This window comes from Dermacentor variabilis, chromosome 9, assembly GCF_050947875.1.
Source record: "Dermacentor variabilis isolate Ectoservices chromosome 9, ASM5094787v1, whole genome shotgun sequence".
Classification (NCBI taxonomy): Eukaryota; Metazoa; Arthropoda; class Arachnida; order Ixodida; family Ixodidae; genus Dermacentor; species Dermacentor variabilis.
This window is the reverse complement of record NC_134576.1, coordinates 137,202,378-137,228,923: the sequence shown is the minus strand read 5'-3', so window position 1 is coordinate 137,228,923 and position 26,546 is coordinate 137,202,378. Positions and strand designations below refer to the sequence as shown.

The 26,546-nt window shown below is 44.3% G+C and overlaps 1 protein-coding gene and 1 long non-coding RNA gene across 2 annotated transcripts; one reads left to right on the top strand and one right to left on the bottom strand.

Annotated features, from left to right (window-relative positions):
• Window positions 1-102: 102 nt before the first annotated feature.
• Window positions 103-25,756, top strand: LOC142557649 (actin nucleation-promoting factor WASL-like). Its single transcript, XM_075669644.1, has 12 exons — window positions 103-409; window positions 5,612-5,755; window positions 6,643-6,729; window positions 7,440-7,539; window positions 7,769-7,849; window positions 9,327-9,444; window positions 9,683-9,725; window positions 10,645-10,813; window positions 12,048-12,445; window positions 20,360-20,461; window positions 21,156-21,255; window positions 24,626-25,756. The coding sequence occupies exons 1-12, from the start codon at window positions 272-274 to the stop codon at window positions 24,682-24,684; spliced, it is 1,539 nt and encodes a 512-aa protein (XP_075525759.1). The 5' UTR covers window positions 103-271; the 3' UTR covers window positions 24,685-25,756.
• Window positions 13,630-21,162, bottom strand: LOC142557651 (uncharacterized). Its single transcript, XR_012822805.1, has 2 exons — window positions 20,780-21,162; window positions 13,630-14,181 (listed from the first exon to the last, which is right to left on the bottom strand). It is a non-coding gene; the product is annotated as an uncharacterized LOC142557651 (long non-coding RNA).
• Window positions 25,757-26,546: the final 790 nt, after the last annotated feature.

The window sequence follows — 26,546 nt, the reverse complement described above, 5'->3', positions numbered from 1 at the left end:
AGCGAGGAAAGAGAAGACACGCACTGAATCCGAGTGGATTTGATGCTTGCTCACGCCGCCAGTCTATCAAGCCGTTGAGCCCGCGCCGGTCAAGTCAATCCAGTTCCTCAAGTCGCGACTCGCCAGCGCAAAGTTATTTGCAGCCATCGGGCGCTGGTTGCTGTGTGCGATGTGTGTCGTCGTTTCCGTCAAGCGGCGGCCGCTTCCCCGAACGGAACCGTAAGATGGTCGCGATCCTTCCTTCGTCGCCTTCGCCACCGCCGCGGAACTTATGAGAGCCGACATGTCTCACCACCAGCAGCCACTACGCAACGCGTATCGTCCGGGCCCTGAAATGCGGGGCTCTGTTCACTTGACCGCCGAAGAGAATGAGACGGTCGTCTCGGCCTGCAGGGATCGCAGATGGCAGGTAAGGCCCTCGCAACTGCGCCTCGCGGACGTTTCAATGCCTCTCAATTGGCTCTTTGTCGCCCCATGAGGAATTCAAGAGGGCTCGCTCGAGGGACGACTGCCTTTTCGGCTGCCATCGCTGCAAGCTTCCCGCTGTTACGGCGGCTGCAGCTTCAAGCGGCGTATCCTAGTCATCGGCGGGCCGAACTGGAGAGAGTGTTTGTTTAGTCATACCCGGTGAAGAGCCGCAGTGATGACAGCGGCTTTGTTTAGCCGACGAGAACAAACAGCGAAGATTCCAGTGAACGCCTCTGTATCGCATTTCCTTAGTGGCCACGCAGCCAACAAAAGTTTTGGTGACAACCAGCCAAACCACCTTTACGAGGGACAGCCATACGTCGCCCAGTGTCTCCCACGGTTCGCTGCGGTGCGACGATAAGCGCCTGCCGCCGTTCGCGAATGGGCCGCTTGTTTCGAGAGGAACGCAAGTGTTTATCTCGACCAACGTCGTTAAGCGCCCTTCTGTCCTGCAGCAGGCGTGTCTCGCCGTAGCGTCTGTCTGATGATAGTGCGCCCGCGGTGCGGTTTCTTTTCCTGTGACAAATTACAAATCGATGCTCGAATCGGGCCGTTCGAAAGAGGGAAAAAGAAGTAAAGAGGGGGCGTAAAACGGACTCGAGGGCGGCAATTAAGCGAACAAACAGGTAGAAAGAAGGCAAACGCTGCGTCGAAAATCGTCAACTAGGTCGCCGCGCCGCCGCGATTTTGTCGGGGGCCCCTCGCTGACGAAGTGTGGCCGCGCCGAGAGTGCCGCGCTTCGTTCGCTGGCAGGCAACGGCGCGGAAGGCGTCGGAGCGAATATCCGTTCCACTGAGCTGCTGGCTCGGCCCTTTCCCGAGCGATTCTTGCTGGAGTCGCTCCTTTTTCCGCTTGTACGATGCGCAAGACGTGATTGCTTGACGTACGCAGACAGACGAGCGCGCTTACAAAAACCTTCGTGTATAACGCGATCCGGAACGGGCAATCTGTCTTTCATGAGACCTTGGTTTGTTCCTCGTCGCTCAAGAAACAATGTCCTTAGACGTTTGCTCCGCCTAGCGAGCCCAGTTTCGCTCTCACGAGCTCTTTTCTACACCTTACTTCGCCTCTGGGCTTTCATATTTATTGTTTGTTCGCGGTGACTAGTCCAGCGATGCCGCTTTCCGCGGCTGACGTGCTGTCGAACCACTAATACTCGCTACCGAAGCAGTCACGGCTCACGACGGAGATGTCGCTGCGTAAGAAAGTATTAGCGGACACAATCTGTCGAGTCTGCGTATCGGGTATCAACGACGTTAAAGGGGCAATGTGCGAACTCGGCAAAAGTCGGCGCGCTTGCTGACGCAGCTGCGCCTGTCACCTGCGGTGTTGATCACTCGGCACATCCTCCGCTGTCGTATACCATTGTGTTTCTGACGGTGCGACTTCACAAGGATGGGCGCCGGTGTTGACACGAAACGGCCGTTTGTGTCTTGTTGCTACCAGCTCATCATGTACAAGAGAGTACTTGAGAAATTTTAAAATTCTCTTCGTGATTCTTGCGAGTGGTCTAAATGGCCAGTTATCTCATTGCAGGAGCATATCTCTTGGTGGCCTGATATTATGTTCGCTAAGATGGAGCTGTTAGCTTTGTTGCAGTAATCTTAGGTCTACAGACTTTGCCTTGTATAGCTGAAGCACAAACTAAATTGACGTTATGAGAAAGTTGCTCTCATTTAGTGTTCGTAGTGTTTTGACCTTTTAGAAGAAAAACGCTGCAGAGTTCTTGGTTTGTTTAATCTGCATAAGCTGTGCTTACTGCTTGCACCACAAAATTAGAGCCGCATGCGGTTTGTGTAAACATGCCCTAAATTAGTATGTCATAGCATCATGCACTGTTATAACATGTAATTTTGCCTTGCAAGTGGTTAACTTAAAGCACGCTTAGTGCGGCATGTATAGTACTTTAGACTGTAATGCATACGTTTTAAAGGGTGTACCAAAAGTCCATTAATCTGATAACTTCGGTCATCTCACAACTTCAGTGCAGCTGATTATGCATATTCACAAAATTGTTCTGGAAATAGCACTGCAAATACACTGCACAGGGCCAATAACAATATTCACAAAACAGAGAGATAATTGGTATAACTGACTACTGATATATCTTAACTAGCATGAAGGCTGCCAGCCATGAGCACCCATATAATCAAGTAATGGCAGTTTTTAACAACTATTTCATAAGACACATAGAGTTTCCTACAATAATTACTAGAGGGAATTCTGGCACTGCAATCGTTCAGCTATGATAGGTAGTACATGGATTCATCTGATTTTCATGCTTCAAGATTAAGTTGTACTTGCAGGTTTTCTTTTATTACAGGTTATCTGCCTTCACTGTCCTAAAGTTAAGAGCAACCTATACTTTTCTAAGTGCAGAAGACTGTGAATGCACGCAATAACTACTAATTTCAGCGGTTCAGCCAGTCAAGGTGCTCAAATCGAAACGCGCCAAGCATCTCAACGCGCTTGCTTCCCTGTGAGAAATTCGTAAGGGCATTTTGTGCCACATGTCGATGCATGTGTCCGTGGCATAATGGTTTCAATATCGGGCTTCTGTGCTAGAGGTCCTGTATTCAAATCCTGCCATCCAACAATTTTAATAATGTTTACTTATTTATAACACAGTACTTTATCAAAAATTACGAGCTTAGAAAGTCGCGAAGCCATTTGAAGTCAAAAGGACGAAGTTTAGGCAAATCCATGTACTACCCATCACTTGCAGCTCCTGTAAATGCTAAGGCTAGAGTTCCCTCTGGTAGTTATTGTATGAATCTGTATGGTAAGACCACAGTGCCAAAGACAGCCAGCTTAGTCCCACAGCTGGCTGTGTTTACTTAAACTTCAAAGTTGATGAAGCTATGCAGCTGAAGTTACACTGCAAACAAATGTGCATGCATCAAATCTCCTGAGTCTCTCCTTCGCTCTGCTTCATGCAGAGCTTTACAAAAACATGTATTTGCGTGTATGCATACAAATTGGTTTGACTGTACATTGGTTTAAAATGAATTATAATTACCAGAAGGGTAATAATGAAAGGGACTAAGTAGACTATACTCTACATTGCCCCTTGTGTCTTTCCGTAATCATAATGCATGCTGCATCCAGTCTCAGCTCTCCTGAAATATGCACTGTTGTGAGTCAAAATGGGAACTGTCAGCATGGAAACATTGGCGTAATTTTGATGCCCTCTGCTTGTGCATTTTACCATTAAAAAGAACATTGAACCATGAACCCTTGAGCAGTCACTGGCCTACCAATTGATAAGGTTGCAGTGATGATTAAAATTGTCATGAGGCTCAATCTCTGGGAGGTACCTGACTACCACACAAGGGTCCAACTACAAAAGGAGCATTACAATAAGACAGATTACTATACCTAGAATACTTTGGCATAAATTTAAAAGCCCCTAGACAAGGAGTCAAAATATTAAAGTAGTTAATCATATATGGCCGCTTTTTGAAAAGGGTGTCTCACTAGTTATAGCCTAAAATTATAGTTTTTATGCAGTCGCAATTGTTTTTTTGCCATCCATCGTGATGCTAGCTTATATCACCATTGTGCGTGTAAGAAACATGCTCCTTGAACAAATTTTCTGCGTATTCTTTGTGGTAGTTTGCCCAGTGTTATCACATCCATCTTGGACTTCATAGTAACTGGACAATACTGTCCACTAAAGTGTATTTTCTATGTACGACTACTAAAACCAACCGAACACAGTGCTCATTTTGGCCATGATAGCAGCATGACTATAGTGAGATGTGAAATGAACATGTCATAAATAATTGATGCTATACCAAAAATATTTTCCACATAGTTGCTATTAGAGGAGTTTTACTAATTTATTTATTTTGATGCACAGTAGTTTTAGAAAACTGCCGTTTAAAATGCAGGTTTTTGTCATATCCTATGTGTGACAATATCCTCTTGTCCTATGCAGTATATACAAAAGCTGGCATTTAATGATTAGGGGTGTACTAACAGTGCCAAAATAAATGAACAAAACCAAATCACATGAACACAGCTCTATGCCTTTGTGATTCACCTGTTTTCTTGCCTGTTTACACTTTTAGTATATCCTTAATGTATTAAGTAACATTGCCAAGTCCTAACAAATTTACCAATCGCTAGAAAAGTGGACTGCACTGTGCCAAAATTGCTGGTTCCGTAACTGCCGCAGCCGTCCATTTTCCGATGGAACATTTGCTCACCTAAGCTTCAAACGGAAGTGGCTGATAAGCACTTGATAAGCATATCTGTGATATAGCTCCTAAAAGTGTGTGGAATGGCACATGCAGCTTCTATTGCCTTTGTGATCATAGGGCTGCACATGTGTGTTCGTTTTTGATAGCTGCAGTAGCCCTTACATGTTGCTATATGAATTCCTGGTATCTAGGCACACTCATAAGTGCAATTTTCAAAATGAGGATGTTCAATACATTCATGTGTAGCAGCATGACATGGTTCAGTCATTTCTATAGCATTTCCATAATGAATACATGGTCGCAGGTGGTTCAATTCCCAGCCATAGGATCCGCATTCTGATTAGGATGGCTTGAAAAAATGCCCATGTATTACATTTGGGGGCACATTCAAGAACCTCAGCTGGTCAAAGTTGTTCCGCAGCCTCCACTACAGCATCTGTCATAGCTGTGGTATTACTTTGTAGCGTGAACCCCATCAACCAACCCATCATTGCCCGATTGTGATAGGAAGCATATCATGATTGGAATTGGGCTGCTGAGCACAAGGTTGCAGAGTGGATTCCTGGCTCCCATGGCTGCATTTCAGTGACGCCAAAGTGCAAAGAGGTTTGTGAACTTAGATTTAGGCACGTGTTAAAGAACCTCAGGTGGTCATTATTATTCAAAAGCCCTCTGCTACGGCCTCTCTCATTGCCCTAGTGTTGCTTTGATACATTAACTTCATGACTCAGTCAATCGTATGACCTATTACCCTAGTAAGGGATGGACAGCTGGAATTTGCACTAAGTATCCTCTTTGTCTTTCCCTCTCAGTTTCTTCCCTCTATTATGCACATGCACAGGGAATGCATCAAGCAGTGCTCTGTTAATTTGTTGACTGAAACCACAATTATACTCAAATTGGCAGTATGACCAGTAGTGTTGACATGTCCTCCGCAGGTCATTGCAATGGGCATTGCAGAAGTCTACCAGTCGGGGCCACCTCCGAGGCATGACCGGTGGCAGCGCTGCTGCTGCGGTGTCGCCTGCTTCATCAAGGACAATGCTGCGAGGGCTTTCTTTATCCGTCTTTTCGACTTTGATGTGAGTGCCATCACCATTAGTTACGGAAGATGTGCTCGACTAACTTTTGGCTGTTAAGCTTGTGCATGGAAAAATTGCCTGCTTCATTTAGCTTGGGAAGTGTCGCTCACAAGTAGAGCTCTGGATTAGCATTCTTGCTCTAGAGCTAATATTGCTTACAGTTTCGTTTCAATTTATGTCTTTCGTGATCTGAGGAGACGTAGAAGACATTGACAACTATCCATGTAAAAACAAGAACGCTTTATTAATCAGATTAACAAGTGCTTTGCATGGAAGTTAATCATGAAAATGAGCAATATCCAGAGTATGCTTTAAAAATATGGTTTTCTTACTTACTAAATGTTCTTCTGAAGCTTAGAATGGCATAAGGCTGTCTAAGTTTGCAGGGATTCTTGGTACGGAAAAGCAGACGTGAGAAAAACAGACATAAGGATGAGAGTGGTGTTTGTGTTGTCCTTCTCATTCTTGTGTCCTTGTCTTGCATGCCTGCCTTTCCATGCCATGAATGTTTTTAAACAGTTTGCTAGTGCTGGATGACTCCTTGAATGGCACACGGTTCTTTGGCAAGGATACAATTTTAACTTTGGCAATTTACCATCCACTTTCCACATCGGCTTAGTTGCTATGGCATTCTGCTGCTGAGCATGAGGTTTAAGATTTGATTTTTGATTTACTGCTGCTGCAGCCACATTTCAATTAATGTGGAATTCAAACGCTAGTGAACTGAGCTTTGATTGCTTGTCAAAGAACCGCAGGTGGTCAAAAGGCATTCGGGCCCCTGTACTGAAACATGTCATGTACAGTCTCTGTTGCTTTGGCATCTTAAAGATGATCAATCAATCGGCGACTTTTACCATCCCATCCCATCTCTTTTTTTATTTTTGCAGAGGCGCGACTTCACCTGGGAGCAGGAGCTTTTCGTTGAATTTACGTACAAGAGTCAGCTTCCGTACTTTCACACATTTGAGGCAGACGTAAGTGTGCACTCTGATTGATGTTACAACTTTTTTTTCTCTCCGTCTCTTTTTCTCGCTTTTTGGGACAAACTGTGTCTGCCCATTTTACTTGCAGTTGCACATTTCATTAGAGAGCTTTAGTGCAGTGTACACGGGTCCCTTGCATGCCCAATAATATAGTGGGTCCAAAGTGTACATCTTTAGAAGTCAGTGTAGAGCTCTGAAGGTTACATAAGCGTGCTTAATTTGCATAACTAGCATTATGACATGTCAGCGCCCGGACCATCTACTTCGATCTAAATTCAGCTGTACTGCTTGCTGTATATCACGACTGCAAAAAAATAGTTAAATAGACTTTTCTTTAACGTAATCTCATTTTGAAGACAAAATATTGATGTATTTTTGTCAGTAAGATAAGCTGTCTATGTTGCGCCACTAGGCCTAACAACAGGCAGCACTGTTGCCATGAAAGTGCCTCTATTTCTGCCTGTAAGATGGAAGCACATCACTTGCATTAAGCATGCATTTGCCAAGTAAAATGCTTTACTAGAAGCCTCCTTTCGAATATGCTTGGGATGAGGCCGTAGCCATTTGGCATACATCCACAAAATAGCTGAAATATTGTACTGTCTGTTGTCCATTTAATTTAGTGATGTAATGTTCATGAAGCATTCCCAGCGCAATTAATCATGTGAAATGTGAAGACAAAGTGCAATGTATTTTTGCAGGACTGCCAAGCGGGTCTTAATTTTGCGTTCGAAGACGAGGCAGCGAACTTCGGAAACGCTATTGAAGAGAAGCTGCGAAGTCGGCGTCAGAAGCGGGAAGGTGAGAGTTTGATTAGCAACACGGTCAGTAGGAGTGCAGACAAATCATGAATGTACCACTAGTAATTAGATGCAGTTACATGCAAAATCAGGTCTGTACAAAAACTGTTCTTCACAGATAGTCGTGTCACTTCCAGTGGTGGCTTCTTTTCTCTTTCTGAATCGCTTTGGTGCTGGAGCATTGTGCACTGTATCTTTATTTTATTTCCTTTTTTTTTTCTTGCTTATAGAGAGGAATAGGTTACAAATGGCAGCCAACAAGAATGATCGGTCCTTTCCAGTGCACGATCCCCGAATTCCTACATGTCCCAGTAAGTATAACCACTCTTTTTTCATCATTTTCATCAAACCTTTCTTTACTGATGCACAGTCCATGCATACACACCTGCCAAAGCTGCCACGGCTGGCAGTTGAGGCAACAAGACAATTGATGTGGTACTGATGCATATTAACTTGTATGCTACAGCATTCTGTTGCATAATGCAAGGTTGCAGGTTCAACCTCCACTACCGTGGCTGTATGCTATGTGCACAGAATGCACACACTTACTGTACTTGTGTGAATTTAGGGCAAGGGTACTTTTTCTTCCCAAAATTAAATTTCATATGGAGCCATCTTCGATTGTGCCACAGGCACTTCTCAAGTGCTGCTTGTCCAATTACCTTGGTGCAATGAGGACCATCTCGCTGCTTGTCCAATTACCTTGGTGCAATGAGGACCATCTCGCATTATTTGCATCGAAATATATGCCACAATTTAGGAGTGAATTAAAAATTCTCAGGGGGCTAAGATACATCCTGGAGGATAAAATTCTTTGATAAGTTCCACAAGGCAACATTTTTTGGTCTGCATCTCTGGTAAAGCACTTGGCATCACTTTTTTCTAGGCTTTATTACTGACAGAGAGCAAGACTAGCCCACATCTGGGTAGCAAATTGTTTCTACAATATGACGTTTTTCTTACCCCCCCCCTCCCCCCCGCCCCCAGATGAGGACCAGGCAAGCTGAGTTTTTTACTGAGCAGTGTGAACGAAAAAAAGTTAATATCTCATTGCCAAAGCTTAGCAAACGTAAAGAAACGATAAATGCAAGAGCTTCTTTGAGGTTAGAATAATAATGCAAGCCACAGCCATGGCCACAAAGTCTTGTGATGCAAGAGTGAAGTCAAATCAACACCACAACCTGCCACAGTTGCATGTGGCTGTAGTATTGTGCTGCTTGACACAGGTCGATGGTTCTAGAGGGCGGAACATAAAAACTTTTTTATACGATACTTTCAGGCTTGTTAAAAAAATCACGAGTAGTCCAAGTTAATCTGCAGTCTTCCACTATGGTGTCCCTCATATCCTATGCGTGCTATTTCGAGGCATTAAACCCCATAAGTCAAGTTAGCACTACACATTTTGCAGCTGTCATTTCAGTTCTGCATTCTGATTGTTTCACATTTTCATTGGAAAGTGTGGTCGAAGCATCTAGTGGAGCGGACTCGACCACCGAAGTGTTGGGCATTTGTGGTCCATGATTTGAAAAGGCAAGCATACAACGAAAAAATGAAAGACAGCAAGAAATGCCTAAGCAAGTTGGTAAGCGTTTGTGGTTTGGAAAGGCAGAGGCATACTAAACAAGGACACAATCATAACCAATACAGGCAATACTTCAGGACAACAGGCATTCATGTTGTCCTGTACGCCTGCCTTTTCAAACCTATCGACTTGCCCCACTTTCTGTCACACCTATGGTCACTGGCAGTAAACAAGTAATCATGGTAATCATGTGATGCTCCCTGCAGGTACAAATGGCATACTAAGCCAGCACAATAAGAAATCGAAGTCGAGCAACAAGAAGGGCAAGAAGCAGAAGGAGAGGAAGTACACAAAGGCTGACATCAGCAACCCAACCGACTTCAAGTGAGTGCATTAGCCATGCCTGGTCTTGCGCAATAGCCTGGCAGCATATCTACCCCGAAATGTTTCGCAATGCTTGCTCATTTGAATGAGGAAAGCAGCCTCTATCTTCTGAATGTTGTGTTGTACACTTGGCCCAATGCCAGGTGACACGACCGACTGGCACAGCCTTTTTTCTGCGCTGTCAGCAACATTTCGTCACATCTTATTAAAAGTTTCTCTCTTTATTTTCTCATTTCAGGCACATTCAGCATGTTGGCTGGGATCCTGACAAGGGGTTTGACGTAAGTACAATTAATAAAATGTTAACCACTTCGCAGACTTCGATTTCACATCTAAATTTGCATGCATCTCTCTCACTGGCATTCTGAGTAGGAGGTAGATCTGTTTAATTTGTTTTAATAACCCGTATACCATATTTTTGTGGCTTAGTTCATTGTGGGTAAATCAGTGAAGCTTAGTTGAGCTTTGCCTCAGTAAAGAGTCATTCCTTTCATACATTCCTTTCTTTTGTTGTGTTGTTGTTCTGTTGTTGTTGTTACACTTGTGGCACTGGCTTCCACTGCGGAAAGAGCATTTTCTCTGTCCATTCTAGAAAAATATAGTTTACTCCAAGACTACCTAGAGGGAAATTTTATATTAATTAAATTGTTTGTTTCTTTGGGATCTTTCAAAAGTTGTTGTTCAAGTGTCCGGCATCAGTCAGCCTGGCCTGCTGGCATACTGCCTTTTGTGAGCAGCATTAGAATGAGACCAAACAGCATGCATATCTCAAAAGCATGTGAGATAGCTCTCACATTCACGCACCGGGATGTTTGATGTATATGAACAGCACAAAGCTGCTCAGTGTGTTGCACAACACTGCCTCAGCAGCTTTTGGCTATCATTTTGCCAACCGCAGGAAATGCAGTTGTGTTGCTATCTTGTCACTTTGCTAGCACCATGTGATGTAGCTATAGAGAGGTCTAATTACAGTCATGATAAGTGTATGACTTATCATTTCAGCACAGTGGTATCCCCATTTCCGCTACTGTAAACATAGACTCTGTCTCCATCCTGTTGCTAGGTAAAAAAAATTCCCTTGGTATTCCTGGCTTAGAAGCCCTGAAACAGAGTAAATTAATATGCTTGAACAACCAATTCCCTCACAAGTAATAATGATAGCCAACCAGTTCACTATGTCATCCTCTCTTTTGTTGGCAGTTGGAGAACTATGTGGACAGCAAGGAGCTAAACACTCTGTTTGAGATGGCAATGGTCACAGAAAACGACCTCAAGGAACCTGGAACGCGGCAGTTCATTTACGAATTCATTGCAAAGAATGGCGGTGCAGACATGATCAAGGGAACAGCTGCCAAGGCAGGCCATGCTGGTAAGGGACCAGGTGCCAACATTAACAAATGAGGCTTCATTCTGTTTTTCTTGTCAATTCAATTCATGATTTGATCAGATGAACCTGATAAAGTGCAATTTCTTTTTTCTTTCCTAATCAAGCGTTCTGTAAAGGCCAACGAAAACTATGAAAATAGTTGCAGTGTGGTAGGTGGTACACATAGGTGGTAGCTATTTTTTCTTCAGTACTAGGTAGATTTTCTGAATATTAATATTTTATGACAGTGGTATTCAACTGAACAGTAGCATGCATTTAGGGACATAGGAGATGGGGCTAGTTGGTTCTGCATAATCCAAATTCTAGCGCTTTTCCTTATCTGCTCTTCATTTTGTCCATGAACTAATTTTTTTCTTTTATATTGTGGAGTGGCAGGCAGTTTTGCTGTTGCAGTTACTGCACCTCTATTTTGAAATATTGCCAGTTCAACCTTGTAAGGGACTGTGAAATTCATATGAACAAACTTCGTTTTTCCTCTTGCACAGATGTGATTTGGTAAGAATTGCTCAAAGGTAGGTTCCCATCATGGAGCTATCAAAAACAGTAAAAGCTTGTTAATGCAGCTGCTGGGACTGAGGAGAGTAAATAATTCAGACTTGCCATGCAGTCTCATGAATCATGTGCGTTATTCTGTGCCATCAGACTAATTATTTCAGAAATATTTGGGTTTAGTTGTACATTTGTTTTATCTCATTCCTGTTTTGGTTTGTTTACCTCACATTCAGATATGCACTAGGAATCTAAGCTCTTTCTCATCTCTTTTAACTGAAGGGCGCTAACTCATTACCAATGTGGCCACTAGCTCTCATCTGTACATAATGCTCCTTTATGGTTCCCGAGCCAAGGTTCACAACAAAGCGGTCACTATATAAACAGAGGCACTTGCATCGATGTGTGCTTCTGAAATATTAAAGGAACCTCGAAGAAGAGTAATTGAATTCCAGTGTCTCCTGTAATCGAGGGATGGGGTACTGTCCTACACTTTGTGGAGTCACGACATGCTTTGAACATAAGGGTTTGGTTAGTCACCTGGCTTACGCTAAAGCTGGTGTCACCAAAGTGGATTACTGTTGAATTTGACCCCTGTACATTTTCTATACTGACTATAGTCTGTCCATTGCTTTTCTGTGTTCACACCCATGTTTCGTATAGCCATAAAATGCTGATTACTCGGCAAGGAGCTTTCTGATATAATTTCATGCGGTCTTCTATTCAGCAACACCTGCCGCACCTCCTGCGGTGCCTTCAAGGGAACACACAAGCGGGCCTCCAAGTCGGCCTCCACCACACCCTCATGCCCCACCCCCGCCAAATGGGGCTGTTCCACGGTCGGTCCCACCCCCACCGCCAGCACGGACAGGGCAGACACGTGCTCCACCAACTCCGCTCAGCAACGGCAGGATGGCACGCTCCACAGCCTCCCCTCAGGCGGCCCCGCCCCCGCCTCCGCCCCCTCCTCCACCCCCCAGCATGGGAGGCGGAGCACCGCCTCCACCGCCCCCGATTCCAGCAGCTGCAACTGCCAATGGTATCGGAGGCGGAGGAGCGGGCGGAGCTGGTCAGGACGTTCGAGGAGCGCTGCTGGAGCAAATTCGCAAGGGCAAACCGCTTAATGTGAGTGAACAGTATTCTTATCACCATCATCACCAGCCTATTTACATCCACTGCAGGACGAAGGCCTCTTCCAGTGATCTCCAGTTACCCTTGTCTTGTGTCTGCTGACCCCATCCTATGCCTGCCAATTTCCTGCTTTCATTACACTACGTAATTCTCTGCTGTCCTCGTCTGTGTTTCCCTACCTTTGACACCCATTCTGTAACTCTAATGAACACTGGCTATCCACCTACACATTACATGACCTGCCCAGCTCCACTTATTTTCCTAATGTAAACTAAGAATATAGACTATTCCTGTATGCTGTCTAATGCGCACTGCTGTCTTCCTATGTCGTAACGTTACGCCTGATATTTTTCATTCCATCTCTCATTGCACAGTCCTTGACTTCTTCTCAAGCTTCCTTGTTAACCTCCCCAGTTGTGCCTCACGACTCCACAGAGGCGCAGTCGGAGAGGTTAAACCTGTAGAATGCAATGACTGTACACTTTTCAAGGATAGTACCGTATCGTATAAGTCCCACCCCGCTCAAAATGATAGTTTTTCCGAGAAAAAGCTATACGCGTCTCACCAGTGTATAAGTCACACCCCCCTGAAAACGGCAGTTTTTCAGAGAAAAAAACTATATACGTCGCACCTCCTCGATCTGGCAGTTTTTCCGGAAGAAAACTATATGCGTCGCACCGGTGCATAACTCGCACCTTTGCATAAGTTGCAACCCCCTCAAAACGGCAGTTTTTCAGAAGAAAAACTATGTACTAGGGCTGTGCAAATATTCGAAACTTTAGAATACCAAAGCGAATAATGTCATATTCGATTCGACCTTCGAATTGAATAGAGCTATTCGAAGTCTTTCGAAGTTTAAGAATACCGGTATGCGTACGTTTTTTGCAAGTTTGTCTTTTCTATATCTACCCTGGGTAAACCATTTTCATGCCACTTTGCTGACGGAGCCATGACCGCTCGAAAGAAACAAGGCAAATTTAAGCAACTTAAAGGACAAGTACGCACATTTGGTCGCGCATGTAATTGGATGCACAGGATGCGAGGCTCGTTTGGGAGAGACAAAGATTCTCGGCAAAAGTGCCGACGCGACGGCGCGCGTCAGTTTGGAAACGTTCTACATACACAAATATGGCAGCAAGTGCGTAAGCACCCCTTCTGTATCGCTTTTTGCGGCAGAGCTTCATTTTTTGGAAGCGGCTGCTTACTGATTTCATTGTATCTTAGTATCCCTCGCCTTTTGTTAGTGTTTGTCTACTTTTTTCGTTTTCTTGTTTCTTCGCGTCTGAATGCGTTGACTGCTTGCACGTTCGTTCACCGATGCGCATCGTCATTTTCCCCGATTGTATCACTCCCTTCCCCCTTCACTTCTGCCTTTCCCCTTATATAAGGCACCCGTCTTCTGTTAATAAAAGTTAGTTGACAGTCAGCGCTTGTGTCCTGTCCCTTATACTTTGTGGTTGCATGTGTTTGCGCTGTAAACAGTTTTCATGTCAAGTATGCACCAACTCGCCCAGAAAGAAGTTTTAATGAAACAAGGCCGTGACCGAGCTTTGGACCTAGCATACGAATTCATAAACGTAAGGAGGGGGAGGAGGAAATAACTTTATTGAGTGCTGAGGAACCCCTTCCCACCCACTCTTGGTTTAGTGGTCGGCAGAGGTCGTAGGCTGCACCCACGATGGGACGGGAAGTCCGTGAGCCTCCGCCCTTTCGTGAGCCCTCTGGACGGCCTTCGGAAGTTTTAAAGAAAGCGTTTACTATTGCATTTTTAGGCACTAAATGTAACGTAACTGTAACGTGATCATAATATCCGTAGGTATTTATCTACGTAAAAGTATATATTATACCTTGTAATTGTAAGACATAATATAAGCTTTAAGACCGACTAATATTAAAAAAAAGAAAAGTTCGTCTAAGCGGTAGTAGGTATTCGATGAAGCAACCATGTGCTTTCTATTGCTTTTTTTTTTTAGGCTTGCGCTCGCAAATGTGGTCTCTGGATGTGTACATCGCTTCAAGTTATCAACTTCAGTCACGTCTTAGTTGTTAATTTTGCTCGATTGCGCACACAGCCGAAGTAGCCAAATCACGAACGAATCGATGCAGCGGGTGTTCCGCAGTGCTATCTGGGAGTTCTTCGATCGCGGAGCCAGTGACGTGACATGCCTCAGGTGCAAGATGCACCTTAAGATGCCCACGGTCACTACAACCACCCTCGTAAATCACCTAAAGCGTCACCCTGATCCATTCAAGCAGTTCGAGAAGCTCCGTGCTGCCAAACACTCAAAAAAGCCTGCAGGCCCGAAAAAGATGACGGGCACCAACAAGGCAGACACAAGTGCTGCTAGCTGTAGCTACTTCAAGCCGACGTTGTAAGGTGACAGTCAGCGCGCAAAATCTTTAACAACAAAGGTTGCGCAGTTCCTGGCCACTGGCTTGAACTCTTATTCTATGGTTGAGGAGCCAGGCTTTTTGTCTTTGATGCACACTGCAGTGCCTGAGTACAAGGTCCCATCGAGGACTACGTTTTCTTGGAGTGTCAGAACTTTATGCCAAAGAAAAAGAACAAATCAAAAGTGAGCCGCGCAATCACTTCACTGACAGGACCCCATGCTACTCAGTGACGACCAACAGGTGGACGTCTAGGCCCGGGGATAGCTATGTCTCATTTACATGCCACCTCGTTGATAAAGAGTTCCGGCTTCACAATTATCACCTTGCATGCCGGCACATGCCGGAAGGCCATTCATCTGACAACTTGAAGTGCATCCTCCTTGACTTGGCAAAGGAGGGTGGACTGCCTCAAGATGTTCCAGTTTTCATTGTCACTGACAATGCCAGAAACTTCCTGGGCGCCGCATCGCGAATGGTATGGACAGGTATACAGTGCTTCGCGCATACATTACAATTGTGCATCCAGTGTGCGAAGAAGGACACTCAGAATTTTGAGCAGCTGTGTGTCAAGGCCCGAGCAATTGTAGGGCACTACAAGAGGAGTTCCCAGGCCAGGAGTCGCCTCAAAGAGGTTCATGTTAGCATGGGCTTAGAGCCCCTTGAAGTGACTCAGGATGTTGCGACGAGATGGAACAATGAATATGAAATGATGTCACGCCTTTTGAAGCTCCGTGTACCAATTTCCTTGAACCTGTCAGAACAGGACACATTGGAAAACCTGACTTCAAGTGAATGGCATCTGATGGCATCCGTCACATCAGTGCTAAAATGTGTTGACGATGCAACAAGAGAGTCTTGCTTTGAAAAGCACCCAACTCTTTCGCAAGTGGTGCCACTAGTGCATTGCATGCAACTTCTGCTCACTCAGCAACAGCAGCGTTGTGGGGAGGAGTCTGCATTTGCAGGAAACCTCCTTCACAGCATGAAGTCCAGGTTTGTCGACATAAAATTGCAGGTGACGTATGCCTTGAGCACAACATTGGACCCCCCCCCATTTAAAGCCGTCTGTTACAACACCACAAGTGAGAAACGGTGGCTGAAAAATCTACTCTGCTCAGCTGTGGAGAAGAGCCTGCCTCGGGGGAGAGACAGGGAAGAGTTCAATGCACCTGCACAAGCTGTCTCTAGTGATGTGTGGGATGTTTTTGCAACTTTGGCCTCTGCCACCACTTCAAGCACTGGTTCCCAGCAACTGATGGAGGAGGTGGAGGAGTACCTTCACGCACCTGTTCGGCCCCGCTTGGGGAATCCTTTACTGTGGTGGAAAAATTTCACCGAAGTCAAGTACCCGTCACTGTTCAAGCTAGCTCGGCTATACCTGTCAGTGCCAGCAACCCAAGTGTCAAGTGAGAGGTTGTTCTCGTCAACAGGAAATGTTGTCACCACTAGAAGAGAACACCTTCTCCCCAATCATGTTGAGCAGTTAGTGTTTATACACAGCAACATGCACTAGGATGAAAGGCTGGGTGAGCAGTGCACAGCGGTCTGAATAAATTGAAAAATAAAAAGGTCTCGTGCCTCCATGTCTGTTTCTCATTGCCTCACATTTATAATGGTTCAGAAAATATACCTGATAAAACAGCCAGCAGAGATCATTGTAACAAGATTATGTACTTCACGCCATCAATTTTTCTGTTGTGTACTAGGTGTACCAAATATTCGCTTCGCTTTGAAATTATTCGAATTCGATGACTATTCGCTTCGAAGTGAAAAAGCACTATTTGCACATGTCTACTATATACGTCACACCAGTGTATAAATCACACCTTTGTATAAGTCGCACCCCCCTCAAAATGGCAGTTCTGAAAAATATTATATACAAGTCACCGGTGTATAAGGCGCACCTATTTTAACTCGGTCGGCACGCAAGTTATCATGAAACATTTTACTTACCCATTTCAGGGCACTGGATTTCTATGTATTACGCTGCAAATTATAGCAGAAAAAAATTAAACCACACTTATAGGTGCAGGGAGGCAACATTTATTACTCTTTATTCGAACCCATCGAATGCCTCATTTTCCAGTGCTTTGTCGGAAGCGAGTTAAGAAAATTCAGCCAGCAGAATCATGTCATTCTCGTCGGCTTCTAAATTGCTGCTCGACTTCATGTCTGCATCGCACTCAGGTACACACTCAGTTGGGCCAGCTTTCCTGAAGCCAGCACTTATGGTAGACACAGAAACTGAAGCCCAAGCTTCATGAATCCATTTGGCCTTCTTGACTAACGAAGCATGTCTCATGTGCCCAGATGGGGTGTAGGTGTGCTCACCGTCCATCATCCAGGCCTCCCAGAGGCGCCGCAAAACAGATTTAAAGCTCTGGTTGACGGCAATATGCACTGGCTGCACCATCTTTGTCATTGCACCAGGAATTATTACTGGGGTGCAGTTCGTCACCTTGATTTTCTTTAGACCTGACTCAGTGATGTGTGTTCTCATACTGTCCACTACCAAAATGAACCTCTTGACACAGAAAAATCCGTCTGGTCTCCTCATGAAGCACTTCTCAAGCCATAGGGCCATCATTTCCACATCCATCCATCCTTTCTTATTAGTTGCGAAGACAAGGCCTGGAGGAAAGCTTTCTTTGGGCATGGTTTTTCTTTTGAAAATGACCATTGGTGGCTGTCTGCATAACAGGCAAGGACGACAGTGAAGTGCAACTTCTCGTGCCCCATCATTCTCAGTGTCAGTCTTCTCTCCCTTTTCTGCAACAGTCCTTCCAACTGGGATGTCAAATGTCAGTGGCACTTCATCGATGTTTATAATACGGCTGTGAATGGAATTATGATCCCCAACTTCCTTGTTGAAAAATGCCTCAGGATTTTGAAGTTTCTCCTCAAACTCCTCCGATAACTTTTGAAACATGGTTGTGCTAGCTCGAATCGCCAGTTTGTTGCGCGTCATGACTATTGAGCACCATGAAGGCCCACCGACAAAGTTCACAGCATCCATTTCCTTTATAAGTGCATGCCTTAAGACGCACTTTCACTGTAGGAAGTCTCCTACCTTCTGCACATTGTGTTAAAACCCATGACCGCAGACCAGCTTCCAGTTCTGGCCATCGCACTTTCTTCCCTAGGCCAGCCTTTTTTTGTACTCTCGATGGCCGAAGTCTTTTCTGATGCCATGTGCCAGTCACAAACCAATTTCTCGCTAACACTGCTGCACGGTTACCATACTCGACTGCGTGGGCAGCAGCAGTCAACTTGAACTTGGCAGTATATCTTTTTTGCAAAGTATTTAGCACTGATGAACAACAATCTAGCACACTATCTCGCAGAAAATCAAAATGGCGAGCGGAAGACACTCTCGTGAGCAGAAGCATGGCAACCATCTCATTGCATTGGTGATGTGGCTGGATTGCCAACGTAATGCAGTCGAACCCACTTATAATGATACTGGCTTTAACAATATATCGGTTATAACAATGGGAAGTCGCTGCACTGTCAACTTTTGTATGTTTTCCATTGTGAAATAACCCGCTTACTACAATGCCCTGATGCCGCATTATCGGTTGTAACAATGAAGTCTGGCTGCTGGGTGTCCATGCCGAAAGGTAGTGAAATGCGAAATTCTTTAAAAGAAAAAAAAGAAAACGATAAATTTGAGCTGCTGCAAAATGGCCTGCTGCCCCAACAGCCGCCACGCGCTCATTTTCCAGCCTTCTCCAAGCGCCTCTCTCCCGTCGCCCTTCCACTCCTTCGAACACGAACGGACTGCGCCCATAGCTCTGTGCTGCGCCACTCTCTGAAACGCAAATGGACTGAGCCAACTGCGCCGCTCCCAGGTTGCTTGCTGGCTCCTCATTCAGTGCAGTTCTGCAAACAGCTTAATCGCTTGCATTTGTCTTTGTTGGTTGCGTCGAAATCGTTCCTGGCCACGTGGTTTCTCAGCCTTGTTTGACTCGCCGCCGAAACGGAAGATGGCTGATCCATCCGCTGATTATCGGCAATGCACGACATTGCCAGTGAAAAGAAAGCGCACGGCTATAGATTTGGAAACGTGCTTCTAACCTATGAGGTGATCATCGCTAATGGGCTTGCATCCCATAGCAACAGCAACAACGGCAGTGATGACGCGGTAAGGCAGGCTGCCTCAATGTTGTCCTCACAGGAGGTGCGTCAGATGATTCAGTCCTTCCGGTGCTTCGTTCTCGTGAGGAACCTTCCGCTGCATTATGTGGAGCACCTGGATGCCTTGGAGGAGGATGTCAGCAAGCTTCGAGTAAAGCTTGCAAGGCTGACGGACATAGGGTTTTCTCGTGCAAGCCGTTGGGAAGTACGTGGCGAGATGCTTGTGGTGATCTCAGCTCAGTGTTTCTTCTGGATTTCTCAAGCTGACAGACTGCCACAACAACCATCTCACATTTTTTAAAGGCCCCTTTGGGGCCACTAACCTGATGTCTCAGCGGAATTCGCATATCGCTTGCCGCCCGTGACCCCTCTTTGCAGTTGTTATAGCAGTTTCATTCTTTAACGCCGACAGCCGCGGCTTGTTACATGTGATCGGAGCACGCAGGAAGCAGTTAAGCAAGTGAACACAATCATCAGCTGGGTGGAGGAATGTGGTCAGAAGGGGCTCTGGCCTCCCCACCATTATAGTTTTCTCGTATCGGCTCTGCCATCCCGCTATTTTTTTTTGTGCAACCCGGTCATAACAATGGAATTTTCGTGGCACTTGATTGCTGTTATAAGTGGGTGCGACTGTATGCGCAGCGTATAGCTAGTGCTGCTACTTTATTTTTTCACATGTAAATGTAGTGTGCCACTTCGTAGCAATAAAAAAAAAATACAGGTGCCTTTTTTTTTTATTTGCTGTGTCAATGTTGCAGGCTTAACAATACCTAAAGAAAAGAACCGTGGTACGCAGGTCATATGATTTTTGATCACAGAGGCCTACTCGCACTGGAGATCAAAATTTAAAGGCCACACCGACGCTGCTGCGATATCATGCCTGTGCAGCCTGAACTACCTTACTGCACCCTGAGTCATTTTTCATAGTTTGAGGAATTAAAATGAAAACGATTTCTGTGTCAAGCTACAGTTTCAAAATTTTGTAGCTTTAGATACAGTAGAGGTGGAAACATGAAACAGGGCTTATTGCACTTATTGGTTATTCAGGAATATATTCAAGATAACTTTTAGCCTGCTTACTGTAAAACATTTTTTGCCAGTCATGGCAAAAAAAGTTTGAACAGAGAAAAAAAATGTGTAAAATATTTTCTTCATTATGCAGAGAAAGACTAGCTGCATAATTGCAAACAGCACAATAAATTACCTATTACCTGTAAGTTCCATTCCTCAAGGAGCAATAGCAAATAACAAATTCTCTCAAAGCCCAGATCTCCCCTTAAATAAATTCCTGTGTACATGCCACTGTAAGTGCTTTGTAATTTGCGATGTAGTTCTTTTGAAAGTTGCAATATTTTTTCTTTCTCTCTCATTCTGTAGCATGTTGACCCAGAGACAGAGTCCACGCACAGCACGAATAGCAATCCGGATGCTCGTGGAGCATTGCTGGACCAAATCCGTGGGGGCATAAGACTTAAGTCTGTAAGTACAATGCGCTGTTCCTTGACTAAAGTGCTCTTAGTGTGATCCCTAATATTTCCCTGGAAGACAGTAGTGTGCTAGACATTGCTTCATGCTTTGTCGCTTTTTCATGTACAAGACAGGTAAAATAATGAATGAAATGACAACAAAAAGATAATGATCCTTTTCCACTTAGCAATAAGCTGGAACCTTGTTGAGTTTTTCGAGAGACCACAGAAAAAAACCGAACCGTGAGGAAGGCCCCAAATAACCACAGTAACGTCAAAAACGGCTCTGAATGGCTGCCAGTACAGTTATTATACGTATTGGCACTCGTACCTGGCACATGGTGTGTTCCCAGCCAGTGGTCTGCAGCCACTTTGCAAACATTTTCTCCATTACCAGTTACCTGTGGACACAAAGCAGGTGTATAAAGTCTCAAACTGAATGCATCTAAGTCAGTGCAAGTAAATGATTTATCCCTTGTCTATTAAGAGGTGTCACATAAAAAACTTTAGTTGATGCCTAGTCCTAGTTGTTCCTAGAAGTGAGAACTATAGGAGTTCCTTTAAAACTGTGGACATTGCATTTGGTAAACTGGACTTTGCACGTACAATGTTCGAGAAACTTGCCTAGAATAAATTTGGCATTTCTCCCACGAGGTGTGTGCACCCCACAGCGTTTGCAAATTTCATCTTCATCCTTGTTCCTTCAGGTACCAGACTCTGCCAGAACTTCACCATCCGAAACTAAGTTGGAAGGCTTGGCTGGAGCTTTGGCCAGAGCGCTACAAGAACGGGCAAAAGCATGCATGCGTAAGTAGATTGCACGTCCTTTGCTCCTTCTCTTCAAATACAGTGGATTGGTTCTAATTTATTAGAACTGCAAGATAATGTTGAGTTCGTTCGAATGAAACAGAATTTGAACTGATGCGAGTCCTTCTGATGCAATACTATGGCTCGTTAATGCTGTGCTTTACTGCATACCAATGACATCGAGCACACTTGACTGCGAGCTGTTGCACTGAAGTTTATTGCCACATGCTACTGCAGTGTCATTATGGTGTAGTTGCTAGGTAAAAGAATTTACCTCTCTGTGCACAAGTGTGCTTCAAAACAAAGCTGTTGCGCGAAGTGTTCTCATGGCTGCTTGGAATGCTTTTACTGATGAACAAACACCAGCACTGTCTGGATGAGCAAGCTTAGTACAGTAGAATATCGTTGATACGTTTTTCAAGGGACAACAGAAAGAAAAACTTAGCAGCCGGGAGAACATAAGTGTACAATAAAGCATGTACTGCTGACCAATTAAGTTTGCACACCAAGGGATCTGAAAAGAGCTGAATATATCCGCAGCCTCACAACCCAGCCTGGTATTCGCATTTCCAGCCTCTATGAGTACATGCAAACAACATTCCGATGAACAGTTTTACCAACTACTGATAGAAGCTACTCAGAAATGTAACATTTTCTGAGATCCCATAATCCGCAAACTCTTTTGGTTGATGGTACGTAGCGTAACACTTACAATGTTCCATGGCAGTGGCCGCTTTCCACTTTTAGTATGCTTCGCCACATAACACGGCTTTATTGTGGTGAAGATAAAAATAACCAGCAATTATGCATCCTTGCCGGCCTCAATATAAATGTAGCCCTGCACTCAGTTCCCGGTAGGCTTTAACACGTGCACACTTCTTCGGGTGCTTCGCTATCTTCGCTAACTGCGCTGCACACATTTTCTCCCAACATGCTTGTGCAACTGTAGCGGCGTATTGCAAGCCTTGGTTGCTTGTTGCAACGTGCAAGAGCAAATTTCCCTCTGCGCTGCTAAATTTATGCGACTGCTGCGTTCATACGCAACATGAGATGCAGGAACATTACAGAATGGCGACATATCAAAGGGGAACATAATACATGGGAGTCAATAGTACTTCGGTTGGAAATGCAAGGAATGTATCGACGGAGTTCCACTGTAGACCTAACAGTACTTCTCTCAGAAAGAAAGAAATTCTCAAATCTATCTTGTCAACTATCAGCTTGAAGGCCAACTGCAATACTTACCCGAATGTAACGTGCACCTTTTTTCCAAGAAAATGGGTAAGAAAATTGCTTGTGTATTACAGTCAGGTATGAAACGAAAACCACTTTCGCAGTATTGGCAACAGCTTACCATCAGAGCCATGAGGCAGTGTCATTGCCATGGCGACAGAGCATGATTTTGCTTGGATTTTTTTTATTGTTGCTGTCCGTTCATTTTGTGTTGGACTACAAGCTTGAGCGGTATTTTCAGCCAATAACTTTCGAAGATACCATCACTTTCACGAGATTTCACTGGATTTCGACACTGGATGTGCCGGCGTAATCGGTTCCAGCATTTCTGGCGTTATGCCAAGCCCGCTATCTGTCCACATTATCAGGAACACTGTCCGACACACACTTCGTTAAGTCCGATGCAGAGTCTCACAAAAGTGAAGCAGGAGACACTTGGTGCAATGCGGCGTCTGATCCAACTTGTGGCACCGCATACCCCGCCATGCAGCATACGACAATTCAGAACACAAAGGGTGCAAGCTAAGCGAGGCGCAGCCTCACTCAGACGGTTGGTGCCTGCTTCCAATCTTCCTAGCAGCTTAGCACTATAGTGTACACATAATAGGCGCTGCTTTGCAGAACAGGCAGACATTCAGGATAATTTTACTGAATACTAGACGACTATTTCGTGCAATAAACAAATTGTAGCCAGTGAGAAACCCAGCCTGCCGGCACACTGTCTCTGTGGAGGGAACGTCGGAGAATGCACACACCAGCTGTGCTGTGTGTTTCAGCTGCTGCTTGTGTTTCAGCTGCCGTTCCCATGCTGTTTAGGATGCCTTTTTGAATAGTGTGTCTTCTGCTTGAGAGTAGTAGTATCATCTCTAAAAGTGATCACTTTAGATCACCACTGCCCCTGAGTGCTTGATATCTGTGGCCAATGTTGCGCTGCTTTCATTACGAAAGCTCATTTTAAAATATAGAACATTCCAGTTTGTGTAGGTAAATTTTGCACATCTCACATTTTCTGATTACGAATGTAGGGGGCATGCTATATTTTTCTTTCATGAATCGGCGGCATGTTAGATTCAGGTACACATAAGAATCGGGTAAATACGATACAACTTGATCATATAAAAAGCCTAATTTTAAATAGTGTAGACAAAGGGAAGCCTCTGTGCAAAATTTTTACCTTTGAAATGTGAGTGAACACTCGACTAAAACCACACAAAGATGGTTGTTTTGGATACTGAAACTGAAAAGAAAAAAAAATGCTATCACTGCTCGCCAGTAGTGATGCATAGCCTCCGAGATTAGGTGGCACCTGCAGCACTCTGAAAAATCTCAGAGGTGATGTTGTGGGACTTCTGTCATATATGCTAACCGTTAGCTGCATGCATTCTGCTTAGGTGCTATTTAAAGGCTTCTAATAAGAAAATTAGACAATTACCAGCCCTTCAGCTTTGTTGTGATTGGTTCTATAGTATGTACAACTTACAACTAATTTAGCCAAAGTGAAGTTTCACTGCAGTTAGCTTTTAATGGAAGCATGCTGAATCTATGAGCGATTGAGCAAGAGCTTTAACACTCAGCTTAACAAAAAGAATAATCTTGCAGAGTCTCTCTTAAAGTAGAATCACAGTTGTCAAACAAGGAATGTCACTGGAGCCAACGTTGACAAGTCCCCTGATCGAAACATCGCCTTTAGCAACATTCCTTGTTCGTCCGCCGTGATCCACTTCAAGCTTCCATCTTCCTGTGAACTTCTATCTTATTTAGATTTCACCTTGAAGGGGCCTACTGTGTCTAATGTTATGAAAATGTTCGTTCGGTTCATCACATGCTGAGATCCAGTGTTGTCAGCTTTCAGAAGTACTGTTAACATCAATTTTAGTTCGTGAATGTAATATTTCGCATTCTCGATCCAGTCTTGAGTTTTACAACAGAGCACCCTCACTAAATTTCACTGAATAGAAAAACTGGATCTGTATCATGACAGAAATGGTAACTGTTCTTTTTTATTCAGTTTTTTCTAATGTAGGCCTTTGTGAAAATTCAATTGTTCGCAGTAACTTTTTTCTCCCCAATTCTTGTTGTTGCTACACATTTAGATCGTGTTCGGGATGACATTTCATTTTTTTGCTCCAATTTACAGCTGACGACAGTGATTCCAGTGACGACTCAGAGTCTGAGGAAGATGACTGGGACGACTGAGCTGCTGTCAGTGCTTTGCTGTAGTGTCCTTGGAAAATCTCCAAATATGAGTGACAGGCACCCTACACATTCAGCAATTATATGTGGCGGCCGAAATCATGTTGCCAGCGCCGTCATCAAGATCAATTTCGGCTACCGCTTATTGGATGTGAAATAGCCAAGTGTTTTTCTGCCACATCTCTTTATCTGCTGCCTTTCCCAATGTAGCAGACGACAATGTCGTCTGCCATTATGCAACTGGGAGCTCTGCTGCGTACCCACACGACGGTGACCTTAAGGACGGAGATTTCGACTACTGCTCATGGACCCAAGAATTACCATGGAGTTACAGCAGTCTGCGACGTATGAGCATCATATTCAAGAGCACTAGCACCCACCACTTGTGTCTCTCGCGAGTGAGAATAACTGTGCCCAGCATTGAAAACAACCAGATGAACTGATTGACGTTTTTGCTCACTAATGGGGAGAGGACAGCCTGCTAGAGCGCAGGCTATCGACTACTGCACGACTATCATTTCTGTGAACGTGGACGTGACATGTACGTACCCAGCACACATCTGGATTCGACAAGTGCACTTGTGCAAAGGCATCAGTGGATGCGGAGAGTGAGGTGAAACGTATTGGTTTGTGGCCTCGATTGCAACACCGTAGTGCTGCAAATGGAAAAGATGTTGCTACTGCTGCTGCCTCTGGCGCTGTTGTTGTTGTGTGGAGGATGTTTAAAACTCCACCTGTTGTTTGTTCTGCCATATAACCCAACTGGCTGTTCACTGATCAGGTTTTTCGTTCTTCTAACTTATGTTTTTTTGCAAAGACTGATTTACTACTCCCTTTTGTGGAAAGTTTTGGGGAAATTGCAAAGTAGATGGTGCAGAAGTGATGATCGATAATTTTGCAAATGCTTTTATGCCTCTTGTCAACATTTTTGTTTTCATTTATCCTTGAGAAAGCCTGGAACTTGGGTTTAAGAAGGGTACCTTGTTGACCAGATACATCAATTATGGTGGTTGTACATAATTGTCGCGTGTAATAAATTAAAATTGTTTTCTTTCGTATAGAAACTTGTATGTAACATTTGTCAGTGCTACTCACTATCATTGTTGGTCTTTTGAAAGCAAAAGTTGGAATCCACATGAAAGTGGCTTGAAACTGCAGTCAAGACAAGGCTTTGCAAACGAAGAGGAATCTGTCACGTTGTGGTGATTCAACCCAGCACCACTTCCTTTACAGGACAGTTTCTGTACTTACTGAGCTAGCCAGAAATCCAGTAGGTAGCAGTACAAAGGCACATTAAAGGGACACTAAAGCGAAATAATAAATCAGTTTAGACTAATGAAGCATTGTTTGAGAACCCTGCAGGTAGTCATTTAAAAAGATAGGTTGATTATTAGATGAGAAAATGAAGGTCCAAGTATTAGTATTTGAATTTTGCGCCGATACGTCAGCGTGACATCAGGGATTCCAAAAAATGTTTTCGCATTTGGGCCGCGTTGGCTGAATAAAGGTTCCCGAAACTTGCCATGTTTAATATTTGGTTCCTTTAGAACACAATGTAGTCAATCTGTACCGCTATATATAATTAGTAGGCCCTACAAGATGCCATCAAAATCCAAGACGTCACAGCCTCCAGGTGCGGGAACTTAAGTAGGAGTCGCCGCCCGTATTTTGTTCTTGCTCTTTTTCTGGCTTACCAAATGTCTTATCGTTGTAAGAGTGGTGTTTTGGGTGCTGTAGAACGGTAATTTACTGATGCAGAAGAAATCATTTTTCACTTTAGTGTCCCTTTAAACACCTTGGAAGTGCTTGAACACTAAGTAATCAAACATGTTTTGTTGATATGCACTAGGCACCCACTGGGCATC